Source organism: Neofelis nebulosa, chromosome 6 (genome assembly GCF_028018385.1).
Source record: "Neofelis nebulosa isolate mNeoNeb1 chromosome 6, mNeoNeb1.pri, whole genome shotgun sequence".
NCBI lineage: Eukaryota > Metazoa > Chordata > Mammalia > Carnivora > Felidae > Neofelis > Neofelis nebulosa.
Genome location: NC_080787.1, coordinates 56,629,350 through 56,647,095, shown reverse-complemented (window position 1 = coordinate 56,647,095; position 17,746 = coordinate 56,629,350). Strand labels below are relative to the sequence as shown.

Genomic DNA, 17,746 nt, shown 5'->3' with positions numbered 1-17,746 from the left:
TTTCTCTCCTTCAGGTCAAACATGACTGGGGTGTCAAGAGGCTCTTAGGGTTTCTGGCATCTGGAGTTTACCATACTCTCCGGAATGGTTATCCATTTAAAGGAACATGTACATGTGCACTCACTGATCAATGAATAGGCCTTTATAGGACAAGTTTATGTTTCTCAATGGACTAGTCAGTGAAGGATGTCTTGTGAAGTGATATATCTTGGTAGTCACATGTTATCTTTGTTTTTTTTCCCCTTTAACTTTAAAATGCAGCACAGATAAGTAATAATTCTATGAGTAATCTCTTAATGATTTTTTGCACTCAGCAGCAAACAATGATCTGTACTCTTTCAACAGCTGGCTAGGCTCCTGGGAGAATGCTATCTTTGCCTTGCAGCTACTGATTCTATTTGTGTCTTCCAAGTTATAGCCCTGGTGTGGGAGATTAAGGCTGGTTGCCCATGAATGCATCTCCTTAAGACTGCAGATACATCACAGAATAGATAAAACTTCAATCCTCTGTTAATTAATTATATTCTCCAGATGTTGTAGACATAAAAATCTTTAATTGGGACATTTCTATACAATTTCTATTAATGATAAAGACATTCAGAGAGGTGTCTGTTTGGAAAAAAGAAAGACTGCAATCAGTCATTAACTTCTGTTCAGTTGTATCTTAGCAATAAAAGGTTTCAGTGGCTGTCTTTAAACACAAGAAGCTTAATCTGCAAAACGTTAGCAATTTAGAGCATTGAGAATGTAGTTTGGTGCTTATATAAGGCAGTCTGTTTCTTTTTACTGTCAGCCCATTAATTATAGAATGTGACTCTTTGGATTCATATTCTACCTTTTGTGTGCTTTGATGTTGCCACTTTTTAAAACCAAATGGTAATAATAAATTGATTCTTTGGTTCTCTCAGGGTTGGTGAGCTTTCAGTTGCTCTTGGTAGTTCGCATAGATGGAAATGTTTGCAATATTCAAAAACCTGCTTCCTGAAAGCGATTATTCACCATCATTATGATTGCATTTTGTGTGATAAACCTTCTAAATTTTGCTGACTTATTGATGGTTTATTTTCTCTGAGTTTGCATATATATATATGTTATATGTTATATATGTTATAACATATATATGCATTACATATATAACATATATGTATAATACATAACATATTATATAATATATATAATATATAATGTATAATTATATAACATATAATATAATAATATATATATTATGTTATAACATATATATATGCAGTACAGCAACTCTTTAATTTGTAGACAGAACTGTTGGCAACCATCATCTTAAATAAAAATAAAAAATAAAAAAAAAATAAACAGTCCAATATTGATGGCCTTATTTCACTTTTATGGTGATATTCATCGGCTTACACCTAACAATCTTCAAAACAAGCATGTATTGTAAAGAGAGTGTGGCATTAGTGTAATGTACATATGGCTGAAAATACAGCCTATGAACCTTGTTAGATATATAAGCAGATATGAACATAGCAGTCTGGGCAGGTCATTGTGTTCTCTTTTTAAATGCAATTCCCAGAGGTGAATTGATTGATACAGGAGGTGTGTTTTAAATCTACTTAAGTTTATTCCCAAACTCTCTTTTTCACTTCACATGAGAGAAATGGTATCTATGGTAAGAGAAAAAGGAATGGTCTTCACTAGAGAAAAGGGTCAACCTCCTGACCTCAGTATGTTTTAACATGTGTCATTCTATCCCCTTTGACAAATCTGGGTCTTCTTTCGATGAGCTAACGCTCTTGTCTTCCTTTTTGTTTTTCCATTTGTTTTCTGTTTGTCTAGTAATTAAGAGAGTCTTTTCTACCACCAGAGAGGAATGTAATTATGATTTTATGGAGTCTTACATCTTTTAATCCGGTAATACAGATTTTATTAGAAATGATAATAAAGGTGATTAAGGAAACTCATGGTATTTAGTTGATATAATATACAAATTAAAATGCATATTGAAAGGACAAAATATTTAACACAATATGAATAAAAAACAAAAGATGTATATATTTTTCTGATTTTTTTCTTGTTTACTTGCTTATCTTTTAAGCTTTCCAAGACATTTATAACTGCAGTGGGTTGTAGCACATTGTAATATATGGTGAAATAATGCTTAATTTTTACTCAAATCATCAAATATGAACAAGGCAAGGACATCTCTTACAAAAAGCTTACACTTAAGGGATATAAAACATGGCTGTATGTTCTTTTTCAACTTGTTTGAGAAAGTTATTCTGCTGGTAGGTCTGGTGGAGAAAAAGTTGGAGTATGGAGGGATCCAGCTGGTGAGTTACAATTATTTTAAAATAAGGTTGTAGTAAAAGAATGAGCTTGCATATTAATATAGATGTTATATAATATTAATTCAAGCTATGAATACAATCACTTGTTTAGTCGTAAAAACTCCTCAGATAAGAAATGGAATCAATATTAAATAAGTGAATATAATACAGTATTTACCCAGATAAATATTGGAGGCACTGAGTTCTAGAAGAATGAGAAGATTCCAGAAAGTATGGCATCCTCTTAAGTAGGAGCATCACAGAGAAGAATGAGAGCATTGAAAGATCAACTTTGCTGAGTAATAATGAGATAAAACAAACAAAACCACATCCAGAAAAAAACAAATAAATACAGTGTTGTGTTGTTGAGGGATGAGGAATTGAAATCTTGGCTGTGGAATGAAATCTATTCTCTCCCAATTATATATTGTGGGCTCTTGGGCAAGTTATAGAAACTTACAAACATAAGTAAGGTTGTAAGGATTAGACAAATATGTGCCAAACAAATGAGAGTTAAAGAAATTATCATGTCTTTTGTCATCGGGTAATACAGCAGGATGATACTTAGTGAACAGAGCCAGATTTTGATCCATTCATATAATCTTTCATTTAGTATTTATTGAAAGATTTCTTTGGATCAAGCATTCTTTGTGTTAGATGCTAATTAACTATTGTTGATCAAATCCTTGATTGCTGAGAAACATTGTGTAAATATACTAGCTATGAACTAGTCTCTAAGTACAGAACTGTGGGATGTCATTATGTAGGTGGTATGGACATTGAACAAAGATTTATAATGAGCTTTAGAAGACAGACATCTGTTACCGCCTAGCTGTCATCACCCAATTTCTTATTCTTAAATTAGGGATATTAATATTTCACACCTCCCTAGGATTGCTCTTTGAGGTAACTGAGCTTACCTTGTGAATATTTGTGAGCATCATTAGGAGTGCAAAGCTATATAAATATAAGTTTTATTCCATTATTCACTCCAACATGTCCCATGGAATTTACTAGTGCAATTATAATTCAAAGCAATAGGATATAGGAATTTGAGTCATTGGACAAATCTGCACTGCAACTTTATTTTGTGTGGTATATTTAATATAAAATTTTATTAAACTCTTTGAAAATTTGCCTCCTTAAGGAGTTAGGTTAAATAGCCTGGATTAGAAAACTGAAATTTTATAATAACAGCTGAAATTCTAGCTTTCCACTTTATTATACTAACATCTCACAGGGGATTCCAAAACAGTAGATGACTTTACATAATATGAATTCAATACTTACCTGCATTATGCAGGTGTGTGCTTTAGATTGGATGCTAACCTGTGTCTCAGGCCTTATTTCTAGGACTATAATTTCTTTGGTCTAAATTTCAAATACAAAAATGGTTGTTAATGAAAAATTGCATGATGATTGTTATTTAGAATTTTAAATATTGACTTTAAGAATAGAAAAATACGTTTTTGAATGGCTGGTTGGTTTATACATCATAAAATATGGAAGTCCTCAAGCAGAGTCTGGAACAGTGGAACCTAGTCAAACACATGAACATTTCTGTAGCAAAGCAGTAAATATTTATAGAAAGTGGGATAAATAGAGACTTTAAATTGCCTCAAATCAGCTAATTTCCAGTTCTCCTGCCAAGCTAACTTGAAGTTAAACATTCAGTTTTCAGAGCTTTTTGGATTTTGGACTTGTGAATATGAGATTTCAGATCTCTAGTTAAGCTTAAATACTTAATAAATTAGGACATGGTAATAATCTACAAGCAGAAGCTGCATAAGAACATAGCTTGGTGGCCTCAACTACTTGAATTCATATTCTTTGGTCTTTATTCTCTCTGCCTCCTCAGTTTTTTTTTTTTTACCCTCAAAGTAGAGATGATCATAGAACATACCTCATTGGTTGTTACAAAGTATAATATGTTAATATGAATGAAATGTTTAGAATGGTGCCCAAATATGAGGATCAGGAAAGAATAAGTTTGTACTGAATTAAATTTAGTTCTTTGTAAACAAAAGTTGTGGCGAGTTTTTTTTTCCTTTTAATTTTATTGTTTACTTTTGAGAGAGAGCGAGAGAGACAGAAAGCAAGCAGGGTAGGAGCAGAGAGAGAAGGACACACAGAATCCGAAGCAGGCTCCAGGCTCAGAGCTGTCAGCAGAGAGCCCAACGTGGGGCTCAAACTCACAAACCGTGAGATCATGACCTGAGCCAAAGTTGGCTGGTTAATGGGCTGAGCCACCCAGGCGCCCAATCGGCAAGTTTTAATATGGCAAGTTTTAAGGCACTTTCAGTTATTAGACATCCAGTTTGTAGGCATTTTCTACCCTTACGCATTCCCTCTCACGTACCTGAGTCAGGAGGATGGACAAACAGAACAGAGGGAGATATGTTCATACCAGTCTAAGCTATTGCCAGCAGAAGGTTAGACGGAGAAGTTTAAATTATGGACCAAAATAACATCCTAAAAATGGGATTGTCTTCCTTATTTAGTGAGAAGCTGATTACTGATCTTCCTGGGAGCAGACCTCTCTTAGGACCAAGATAGTGATACTTAAAAAAACAAAACAAAACAAAACTTCATGCTGAGATGGTGTCAGCATGTGCCCGACTGCCAGAACACTGTTCTTGTCAAGCTTCCCGGGGCCAGGTGTAGATTATATTTTTCTTTGATGGCTTAGGTATGGGAGGTGGAGGTGGAGATGAGCTCTCTGCCCTCCTAAACGGCCTCCTACTCCTGGGGAAAATAAACTGAAGATTGTTTCGAAGGATGAAGGCCAGGAATCATGCATTCCTTTGTCATGAGCTTCCTCTAGACATGGAACCCATCTGGTCCTGGAACTCAGAGTTCTAGCAGCCATGGCCTCCACCCTCATTCCTGGTTGGTCGTGACCCTCTTATCTTTTCCTTAATCTTAATCCTTCCTCTTGTTTAGGACCCCCAAGTTTCACATAATTACAGCAGCGTTGACATGATTTCAATGATGCACCTAAAGATATTTTCCTATCTTCCTGCAATTTTTGAAACTTAGGAGTTCATTTACGCAACTTACCCATTTTTTATCTTCTTGTAACAAAATTTTAGCAATAGAACACATCACTGGAAATATGTAGAAGTATTATTATAGGCTGTAATTGTGAGGCACCTTGTGCCCAGTGCTTTGCAGTGTAATTTTTGTGATCCTGACCTATACATTATCTTAGATAACAGAGATTTTGAGCAAGCTACCAATACTGAGAAACATAACTCCACCACATGATAGTGCATTACTAAAAATGAGTCCTTTGCATAGATAATTTCTTACGAAGGTTTATGGTGTTCAGTGGATATAGTATCAAATAATATACTATTTTACAAAGCCAGGTTATATAATAATATGCCTCACACTTACTACCCGCATTCTTCAACATTCCATAATGTTCCCAAGAGGAAAAGTTCTCTGACTTCACTTGGTGGGAAGGTTGCTGAAGGGGGAAAATATGTTTTCCTCTCTATTTTGAGTAAGAACAGACAGAAGTCTTTGGAAGGCTTTATGCTGCCCCATGGATAAGGAGGTTATACCAAACAATGTATAAGAAGTAATAAAAGTGCTTTTTTTTTTTTAAACAAAAGAAGGACATTTCATTTGCTGAAAGAAGAAAAAAAAATTCTGTGGAAGGCATTTTAGAAATAATCCCTCTCGTGAACATGAATTTACTTTATTTACTTGACCTTTGCAATGTCATAAACATAGTTCTTATGCTCCTTCAATTTCTCAGTCCTCCTTGCTATTTTCCTCCCTCAGCTGTGCTAAATCTCATCACTGACTTCACCTGGAACCCTGGGGGTTTCTTTTACATATCCCTAATTCCTGTATGAACCCCTCTGTGTTCTGGTACCTGATAAAATAGTAGTAATCATTTTACAACCTTCGCTTTTAAAAACATTTTTGGATACCCTTTCTAGTTAGGATCCAAGAATTTGTATGAAACCACAGAGGTTATATTGCTTTTGAAATAAAGGTTGTTGGTTTGTGGAATTTCCTTCAACTGGAAACATGTATGAGCCTGCGGTTCCAGTGTTTTCCCAGTTTTATAATATCCTACTTGCTTGTTTTCATCTTCAAAGCAGGAGAATTTACCATTAATTTCCATATTTTATAAAGGATTAACTTTTTTCCTTCCCTTTTTTTTTCTTTTACAGTTGAAAGAGACAAGGATTTTTCTCACCAGCGAAGGCATTACAAAGAATTCAGGTTTGATCTGACTCAAATTCCTCATGGGGAAGCAGTGACAGCAGCTGAATTCCGGATATACAAGGACCAGAGTAATAGTCGATTTGAAAATGAAACAATTAAGATTAGCATATATCAGATCATCAAGGAATACACTAATAGGTAACAACTCTATGTCTAACTTACTATCCTAGCAAATGAATTGTAGTTAAATCCATTGATAATCATGTGATCTATCATATTATGTTTTCTTTGGGTGTAATGACATTCAAAGCCAGGTGTAGACACATTGAAAGTAAGAGTAATGGATCTGAAGAGTGCCTTCCACATTCCCCAGCTTCTCCTTCCTCCTAACACCAATCTGTGCACTGATGGTCCCATGCTTCCCCCATATTTGCTTTCCAGTCCCCTTGTCTCCTTTTGTAAATGAGAAAACTTTCATTTTACTCAGCTCACACAAAATTTATAATTGAAATGATTTAAATCACTTGCTGTTTTTTTTTTTAAGTTGGAGAAGAGACCTTTTATTTCTCACTGGCATGGATGTAAATTATATGTGTGTTGTTATGTGTATTTTGATGTAAGGCACTATATTTGCAACATTCTGCCCATTAACCTGTATTTCTTCTGTCTACAAAATGGTTAATTCAAAATGTTACAAAAAATGGACAGATAGTCTGAAATACAAAATATATGAAAACTTCAGTTGATAATTACTGCAAATGAACCATCAAATAGAAGAGTTGAAAAGAAAGCTTAGCAGAGTTGTCTGACCTTTCATCCAGTGAAGAAATCTCTTGGGTAAAACCTTCATGGGTGATTAGCCACCTTTGTTGGACAGCTCTCATATGTAGTTTTTCCAACTCTCATTGATTATTTATTTATTTATTTATTTTATTTTTTTATTTCTTAAAATTTACATCCAAGTTAGTTAGCATATAGTGCAACAGTGAAATGTTAAGGTGAAATCTGTTTCCATTTATTAGATCTAGATCATCCCTCTGGTGAAATAGTATGTCTTTCTTTGATGAGATATTTAAAGACAGCTATCTTGTCCCCTCCAAGGCTCCTCCCTCTCCTTGAAAATTTCTAGTCCCTGACATTTAGATTTTTCTTGGTTTTGGAGAGTGCCAGAGTTCCCAATGGATGTTCAGTGGGACATTGGTCCCTCACAATACTCAACGGAGAAAAAAGAATAAAAAGCTTCTGAGGTTAAATGCATTTGAAAATCCTACCTGCTAGACCTTTCTCTAGTAGATTCACAATGCACATGATATATTAAAGTCTTAGAAAGGCTTTATAAGTAAGGAAACCTAGTCTTCTTCAAAATTATCTCATTATGGAATCTTTTCCTTTGAGTGCATAATACTTAATGCCCATGAAACACTGGTTCAGCAGGACATACTTTGATTAAGTGCTGATCTTATTTTGAGAGCAGTAATTTCATGGCAGAAAGATTTGTGTTCCTTTCTTAACTCTAACACTTACTAGCTATTTGTCTGTGGGTGAGTTTTCGGTTGTTTATTTAAATCTCAATCCAGTGGTTTCATTTATAAAATGAGTATACTAAGGGGCGCCTGGGTGGCTCAGTCGGTTAAGTGTCTGACTTCAGCTCAGGTCATGATCTCGTGGTTCGTGAGTTTGAGCCCTGAGTTGGGCTCTGTGCTGACAGCTTGGAGCCTGGAGCTGCTTTGGATTCTGTGTCTCCTCTCTCTCTGCCGCTCCCCTGCTTACACTCGGTCTCTCTCTCTCAAAAATAAATAATAAACATTAAAATATTTTTTAAAAATTAAAAAAAAATGAGTATACTAAGTTTTTTGTTGTTGTTGTTAGAGACAGAGCCTGGCATACTACATTATTTTTTTAGTACTAAATAATGATGGCACCTTAAAATTAAGTGATTAGAATTTAAAATAATACTCCATGTATTATTTAATTATATTTCTGTAACTAACAAATATTTTATTTATAATTCTGTTTTTCTATGTTTGTTCCCACATTTGGATTGTGAGCTCCTTAAAGAAAGGATAGTGTCTTTTTAAATTTTATTTTATTTTTTTAACGTTTATTTATTTTTGAGACAGAGAGAGACGCAGCATGAACGGGGGAGGGGCAGAGAGAGAGGGAGACACAGAATCAGAAGCAAGCTCCAAAAAAAAAAAAAAAAAAAAGAAGCAAGCTCCAGGCTCTGAGCCATCAGCCCAGAGCCCGACGCGGGGGTCGAACTCGCGGACCTAAAGATCGTGACCTGAGCTGAAGTCGGACGCTTAACCGACTGAGCCACCCAGGCACCCCAAGAAAGGATAGTGTCTTAAGTAGTTTCTTTTTTTTTTAATCCTCAGCACTAATTTGCTTGATATGAATTAGTTTTCAAATTACTATTGTCCATGACTGGGATAATACTCCATTAACATATCTCAAAATGCTTGAATTGTCTCTATTTTTTGTCATTCACAATAGTTATGCACACAGAATTTGTAGTTGGTTATTTCATAACCACCCAAGTGGTTTTTACAGGAACCACTGGTATGCCAGATCTCTACCTCTAGAATATACTTATTGATTATGTGAATCTAAATACAGACTTTTACAATGATCACAATTTGATGTCCTAACCTTTAATTAGGTCTATTGTTCTGTCTGCTCAGGATATTTTTGAATGTTATCCATTGAACCAGCCATCCATTTAGCTTTCTTTCACCTCTAAGTATGTGAACTGTATAATTTAAGACATAATACATGTGATGAAAATAAAGGAATAATAGAAAAGACTATCGATAATAGTTTATGGATTCATTTCTGATGAACCCATGCTGATTTTTATGAATAACACATCTGGGAATACTTATGGGTGTTGATGCTTACTTTATCAGACTTCACAATTTTGAGAATTTCTATTTCTTTAAATATGGGACATTTGTTTATCTTGAAAGTTTGTTATCTAATTATACATGATTTAAAAAATATTACTCTCAATGTTTCTATAGCTACATTTGTATGCGTTTTCAGTACTCTTGAGTATAAGTTGGCTAAGTCTTTACTTCTTTTAACATGTATTTAAATCTAAGACACAGGATTTCCTAATGTCCTTGATATTTTCCCTACATCTTTGAAAAGTGATTTCTAAAATACATGTATATATTGATCAATTCTCAAATATTTGTATTTGTATTTGATATTCTCAAATATTTGTATTTGATATTCTGAACTCTAGGATGGCATAGATTGAATAGGTTTGCATCCAACTTACTGAATAGCATTTATTAAAATTTAATTCAGTAAATTCAATTCCATATTCATTCTATCAAGTTCACACACTTGAAATCTACTATCACATGTTGTTGCTGAATCATCCTGTAAGTTTATGCTATACTTATTATTTTCTGTGGGTTTTATTTTTGCCAATTATCTTTTTCAATATCCAAAATATACAAATTCCCACACGTATACCCTACATTTAAATTTTATATTCTATTGATCAGGTGAGAGAATCTCTGGCAAAGTGCTTTCTTTTTCTTTGAAATTGGCATTCACCCATTACTTGGTGTTCATTAATCTACAGTGTAAGAAGATGCAGTCCTAGGTTCTTGTCTATACATCCAGGAGTCACGTTTTGCACTCTTCTTTTTGTTCCAAAGAAATAGATTTAAGGGATGGATGATATACAAACAGTACATGTAATTCTTCGAATATTTCAAGTGTCTGTGTAGGATTTCAGCCAGCACAGAAAATAGTCATGTATAGCAATAACAGCATGGAGTTTGGAATTTCCCTATGGGGAAATTGCTGTATATCTTAGGGTCTCCATTTACAAATATGAAAAGAATAAAAGTAATAATACGTATTTCAGAACAATGAAAGTATTTGAGATGATTTGGGAAGAACTAGTGCTTATCACAGTACAAAGACCACAGCTGATATTTTATAAATACATTGGTCAATATATACTCATATAGTTCAGTAGGAGCACCTAGTTTACTAGGTTTAGAGGATGGCATACATAGGTTAACCAAAAGTACGTGGTTATTATGATAATAATAGCTACCATTTACTGACACCTATTTTTACGTAAAGATCAAGTAAGTCATATGATGCCAGGTGCCTTTACTTCATGAAAAAAATCACCTGATCTTTGATTCACATAAAAGGAATTAGTATGCTTTTAAATTTAATAATGAAATGAATACCACCCAACTTGCTAGCAACACCAGTGAAGCTGTCTCCGAAAGCAAATTGTAAATAAATAAAGCTCTTATTTAAAATACTGCTGAAGAGTGGTGGAGATGGGAGATTACTTATTTATGAATTTATTTTACAGGAATATCAGAGATGTAGACAAATTGGACACAGATTCACATATAAGTGTTTATTACAGTATTAGTGTTGGCAATTGCATAAATTGAGAATATTTCAGTTCATTGTTAAACAGGAGGTAAGAAGTTACACTTTGTTTTCTGAAAAACAGAGATACTATATATAGCAAGTAGAAATTGGGTTTTAAAAATATTGGATAACACTGGAAGGTTCTCAGATTATAACATTAGTTGACTAAAAGTATGATATATGATTATACTAATTTAAAATAAACTCATGTGGAAAACAGATCAGAAGGAAGCACCAAGTGTTTATTGCAGACTTGTGGGTTTGAAATTTTAATTCTCTCCTTTTTGTGTACTTTTGAAATTTTTTATAACAAACATTATTTTTATAATTAGAAACAAACATAATTCTAGTTGAGAGGGAGAGAAAATAATGAAACAACTTTATGCTACACATTTCTCTACAAAATAGCCTTCCCAAACTTCTCCAGGTTGAGACCGGCAAAAACCAAATCAAAATGAGACTAAACAAAACACCAGAATTTAACAATAAGTAGCTCTTATTTTTAATTAAGCCATGGAAGGCATTTTTCCCATACAGAATATGGAGAGAGATAAAGAAATAGATATATTTTTTCCTCTATACTAAGGAAAGTTTTTCTGCAACAGAGAGCTTTGACTTTAACTCTGTGAAGGTGAGGAAGAATAGATTAAAAATAATTTACAAATCATGTGATCACAGTTAAAACAGAAAGAATTTCAATTTTTTTTTTAATTTTTTTTTTCAACGTTTTTTATTTATTTTTGGGACAGAGAGAGACAGAGCATGAATGGGGGAGGGGCAGAGAGAGAGGGAGACACAGAATCGGAAACAGGCTCCAGGCTCCGAGCCATCAGCCCAGAGCCTGACGCGGGGCTCGAACTCACGGACCGCGAGATCGTGACCTGGCTGAAGTCGGACGCTTAACCGACTGCGCCACCCAGGCGCCCCAAGAATTTCAATTTTAAAAAGTACTTTTGAAACTCAAATGTTATTATATTTTGTTTAGTGTTGATTATCTATGGTTTTATATATTTCCTAGATCAAGAACCAAAATGGGCACAGGAAAAGAAACCAGTACCTCTGGCCAATTTAAAAGCTGGGGTCACCTCTTAAAACTTCTATCTTCAGGCTTACAGGTTTTACCTAGATTTTTTTTTTTTCAGTTTTATTTATTAGGAGGTGCCTAGGTGGCTCAGGTGGTTAAGCGTGGGACTCTTGATTTTGGCTCTGGTCATGATATCATGTTTTTGTGAGATCAAGCCCCATGTCTGTTGGGCTCTGTGCTGACATCTCTGAGCTGCTTCTCTCTCTTTCTCTGCTCCTCCCCTGCTCTCTCTTTTTCTCAAAATAAATTAATTAATTTAAAAAAGTGTATTTCTTTACGTAGTCTCTATATCCAACGTTGGACTCAAACTTACGACCCCAAGATCAAGAGTTGTGTGCTCTTCCAACTGAGCCATCCAGGCACTCCTACTTAGTGTTTTGAATTAAACTCAAAAACAATTAAAAAGCTGGTACAGATTGTGTTATTTAATACAGTGCATTCAACAATGCATATATGTGTATATGTATATTATATGTATATGTATATACATGTATGTATATGCATTTTTGAATGCACTGTGTTAAATATATAAGGCTTACTTTCCCTAACGTATTATCAAGGAGTGTTGTGGTGGGGATTCTTGAAGTAATTCAGATTGATGTTTTATAGATATGTTTTCTACTCAAGACATTGTCTGATCTATTAACTATCTAGTCTGTGAATTTTTTGACAGCATTAATGAATCAAAAAATTTTTAATGCCCCGTTATGTCATCTCTTTCACAGCTATTTATCTTAGCAAGACTTAAAAGTCTTAAAATGATATATTCTAGTTCTACCGTCTCCCACCTCCCCCATTTATTCCTACTTGTATTTAAATGTGTGCAATTTAACAGAGTGTTCTGATATTTATCCAGATTTTTATTGTTCTTGGTTAAAAAGTTAGCACACTTTGCATCATTTCACTGATTTAATCTTTTCATATAAGGCTGACAGCCCCAAATTCTATATAGAAGGCATTGCTCTTCGGTCACACCTCATATATCTGGCATTATTGGGAAATGAGGTTTCCACATGATTGAATTTTCCAGATAATTCAGCTGAGGTCGGCATGCTTTTGCTGAGCTCCTACCATGTAGCTAGCACAAGGGACAGGAGGCCGAGTAAATAAAATCCCAAAAGCCCACAGCCCGAGGGCCAGGGGCTGTGGTGGGCCTGCCGCACACAGACTTTAATAACTATGATACAATGTGCTAAGCACTATGATGTAAGTATGCACTAAGTGTTGTGGAAACACAAATGAAGGGGAAATTAATTCTTCATGTGGGAAGGTGAGGGACCTTAGGGGAATCCACTGAGAGGGGTGCACCCTTGAGCTGGGCCTTTGGAGATGAGTAGGAATTTTCTATAAGGAGAGAGCAATTGAGAGGGAAGGAGGGAGAGAGAGAGACAGAGAGAGAGAGAGAGAGAGGGACAGAGAGACAGGGAAACAGAGAGGGGGACATGTCCTAGAAGAAATATTCCTAAACATTAAAATGTTTAAATGTATAAATTAAATAATACAAATAAAACTATCAGGGCCTGTATTACTGCTACTAAGAATAGCAGCCAGCACTTACCCATTTAATGGGCACTCACCATGTGTCTGGCACTGTACTAAATGCTTTACTTGAATTAATTTTTTCGCATGTATACACACACACACACACACATATGCCTATATGTATATGAAAAAATTAATATCTATATAACTATATATGTGTGTGTATATATATATATATAATGTATAATTCAACCTTTTGCTAATGTTCTGCTATGAATATACATTTTTGTACTCCATTGCAAAAACATCTGAAGCTAGCCTGCTCGATGTCATTAGCCACCTTCACTACTTGGATATATTTAGTTAAGCTGTCATCGTTCCAGTTCAGTCAGCTTCATATTTACATCATCTCCCGATCCTGCCACTCTAAGATTTGTGATTCTTCTGTGGAGGTACTTCAGAATGTACATTGACAATTTCTACTCGGGAAGATTTCATGGGCTCTTGAGAGCAGGATAGCAGAGGAGGACACTTGGTGGTTCATGACCTTTTACTAAGTATACAGGATCGTAGGTACACAAGTATAGCTTAAATTTCTTCACTGTGCAGGGATTTGCGTTCTAGTTCAGTGGTTCTCAGCTTGGGTGATTTGGCCCCCCAGGAAACACTAGCAATTTCTGGAGACATTTTTGACTGTCACAGTTGGTCAGGGTGGGAAGATGGGGTGCTCCTGGCATCTAGTGGGTGGAAATGCTAGGGTAAACCTTCTACAATGGACAGGACAGCACCTCCACACAATAAAGAATGATCTGATCCAAAATGTCCATAATGCTGAGGTTGAGAAGTCCTTCTATTTATTTATTTATGTATTTATGTATTTATTTTTAAAGTTTCTTTATTTTTGAGAGAGTGAGAGCAGAGCGTGAACGGGGGAGAGTAAGAGAAAGAGGGAGACACAGAATCTGAAGCAGGCTCCAGACTGAGCTGTCAGCACAGAGCCTGATGCAGTTCTTGAACACATGAATGCAAGATTATGACCTGAGCCAAAGCCGGATGTTTGACTGAGCCACCCAGGCACCCCAAGAAATCCTGCTCTTTGTATAGATTTAAGTTATAAATTTAAACACAGGAATAAAGTGCTGTCAAGTCAATTTTCTTTGACTAATTTCATATTTTGGGTCCTGAGAATCATAGCAAGGAAGAGTTTTTAGAGGTCTTAGAGTTTGGGGTGCATGGTGCTTTGGACACATGGCTCATTGATGAGGGGGCATTAAATGTGGTGGGACTATCTTTCTGATCGTCTTACTTCCTTATATCTTGTTGAATGATGGGGCCTCTGTATATATATATACATATATATCCAGTAGCACATGTTTGGATTTCCCTGCAGGGGAAAAATATGGGATGATGTCATGCCAGGAAACCTGTTAAACATTAACAATATCTTGGCAATTAAAAAAAAAATTCTGCAGAGAGAAAACTGAACTTTCGTGGTGGGAATTCAACTTTTTTTTCCCATTTTTGCCATGTGTGTCATCCAGTTTCATCTAATATTGCTATTTTACCAGTTTGTGTCTGTACTTTTGAAATGTAAATACAGCATTACATCAGATATTCTGAAAATTGGTGCCCTGTGAGATTCATAGCATTTTATTATTTCACATTTGTTTTGGTAGAAAAAAACACTTGAAAATATCAATCGGCTAACAAATTCTAACTCTTTTAAGTTACAGCTGCTTGTGAGAGAAACTTCTGACATTATAAACTCCAGAGAATATAATTTATTAATTTGTTGTCCCTTGTTCATGTATTCCATACCAGAGCTGGACAGTGGGCTCCTTAAGTTGTGTTATGGTATCTATGTCAAACACCCAGAGGAAGATGTATGATGCTTTCTCCTTGGGTGGCAATCATTACATTTTTGTTTGACTTGGTAAACTATCCAAAGGCAAAGGGTGATGGAAGGAGGTGAAATACTTATAATAGTAGAAATTTTGGAAAAACTGGAGATGTCCTGTGGACTGTAAGGTTCATGACTTATGGAAGTAAAGTACTGAAACTTTTCTTCCAAATGTATCTGTGTTTCTTCCAGACAATTTCTGAAAGCTTTCCTTGACCAGGTTGAGTGCTTCTTGGTTAGATTATAGAATGGTTATACTCTTGGGTAACTATATATATATATATATATATATATATATACACATATATACACATGTAGAAATAGATATTGAAACTATAACAATCTGGGGAATGTTTCTGCCTCAATATTTCTTGTTATGGATTATACAAATAATTTTACTTCTTTTGATAAATGTTCCACTGAATTTTTTTTCTTCTAATTGATTCAGATATAAAGGTTCAGTATGGATTATATGCATCAAAAATTTTACTAAATTTAAATGAATTAATACCTAAACCCCAAATTTGTAAGTATAGGTTATTAAAGAACTTTCACAGTAAAAATTGCATAAATCACTTCTTATCCGAATTATTCTATCAAGCATAATGAACACAACTTATTATATACATACATACATGCAATAAATGTGTTTTGCTAAGAAAATAGCAATGGTAGTCATTTGCATAGCATTTTTTTTATTTGTGTATCCTTTCATACCTACAATATATTTATAGAGGTAGATATTTTAACCTTTATTTAAAGAAGAAAAAACAAGCTCAGAAAGGTAACTTGAAGGGAATAATTATTTTTCTAGTACTAAACAAAGCTATGTATAGCAAGTCATTGTTGAAATTAAGCAGATAACAACTCCACCTACAACTATGATTCTTTGCTTTATAAAGGAAGGCTTATAATAATGAGGTTCATCAGAGTATCCATGAGTCCTACTCCTTCTGCTTAAGTAATAAGAAAGTATTTGCTATAAGTCTGTGATACAGTATCCTGATAAAACAGATTTCAGCAAAAGATGAATGGGAGTCCCATATAAGGACTCATCCAATATATGTTAGTTTACCCAATTCCCTTTGCTAAGAAGTGATTTCTTTTATAAACAAGTTTTACATGTGAAACCAAGGATAGTGTTACAAAGAAGTAACCAAGCATATGCCTATTTTGGAAGATTTTCAGTGTTGTATATGCATATTTCTTCTTGTGTTAAAAATAGTACAAGTTGTTTTGTCTTCTAAATGTGAATTTAAATGGGTCCTATCAATACCCTCACTTCTCTTGCATTAACTAAAAATTCCTCTAATTGACTCTGTTTGCTCCTTTTGTCCCAAATTCCATGCTATTTCTCTTTTCCTCATTTTATCCAAACTCACTGATATAAAACTTCCCTTTAAATTCCTTCACTTTCTTATGTTTATTCACCCCTCAACTCCTGCAACTTGATTCCCATAATTCCACTCTCTTGATCATCTACCAACAGCCTCCTTGTTACCAAATCTTATGGACACATTTTCATTCTTTGATGCTGCCTACAACCTCGTATTTAACACATGAAACAACCAAAAAATTTGGATGGCTTAATGCAACAGAAATTTGTTCTCTAACTGTTCTGGAGGCTGGAAGTCCAAAATCAAGGTATTGGTAGGTCCATATTTCTTCTGAAACCTCTAAGAGAGGATCCTTTCCTCCTTCTTCCAGCTTCTGGTAGCCCCCAAAGTTCCTTGGCTTTGTCAGCATAATTCCCATCTCTGCTTTCATCTTCATCTTCCTTCTGTGTGTGTCTATCTACGTCTCTTCTCTTTTTATAAGGAGAGCAGCCATACTGGACTAGCCCCACCGTAAGGACCTCATCTCAACTTGATTACACTGTAAAGACACTATTTTCAAATAAGATCACATTTATGGGTACCGGGGATTAGGACTTCAACATACCGTATGCATTCAATGCATACCAGGGAGCGTGTCAGTTAGTCTCAGATAAGAGAAATAGAACTACATGAATGATAAGGAATAAGGGACTTATTACAGTGATTTGTCTTTCTGCAATTGTGGGACCTGGCTGAGAGTTTAGGTGAGGCCGTTGCTTCTGCATCTGGTGATGAGTCTGAAGTCTGTAGTATAGGCAACTGGTAAGGGAAATGGATGTGGAGTAGGAGAGAATGAGAACTTGAAACCTGGGAGGATAAGCTCAAACTCCAAAGACATTGGGGAACCATTCTAATTCTCAGAAATGCCAACTTCAGTGATGTGGGTGACCTGCAGGGGTAGCTGGTGAACTTCACCGTGAGCTCCACATACCTCTTGCTCAGGATGTGCAGAAGGTGAAGGGGGTGATCTGGCAGGAGGAATTGTGGGTCAGGATTT

The 17,746-nt window shown here is 35.1% G+C and overlaps 1 protein-coding gene across 1 annotated transcript in view; it reads left to right on the top strand.

The window, feature by feature from the left end:
- The window catches only part of BMP5 (bone morphogenetic protein 5), a 116,741-nt gene that overhangs the window by 51,472 nt on the left and 47,523 nt on the right, over positions 1–17,746 (top strand). The window contains exon 2 of the mRNA XM_058734304.1: positions 6,494–6,686. Coding sequence (XP_058590287.1) covers positions 6,494–6,686 — 193 coding nt within the window. The remainder of the gene's footprint in view (positions 1–6,493; positions 6,687–17,746) is intronic.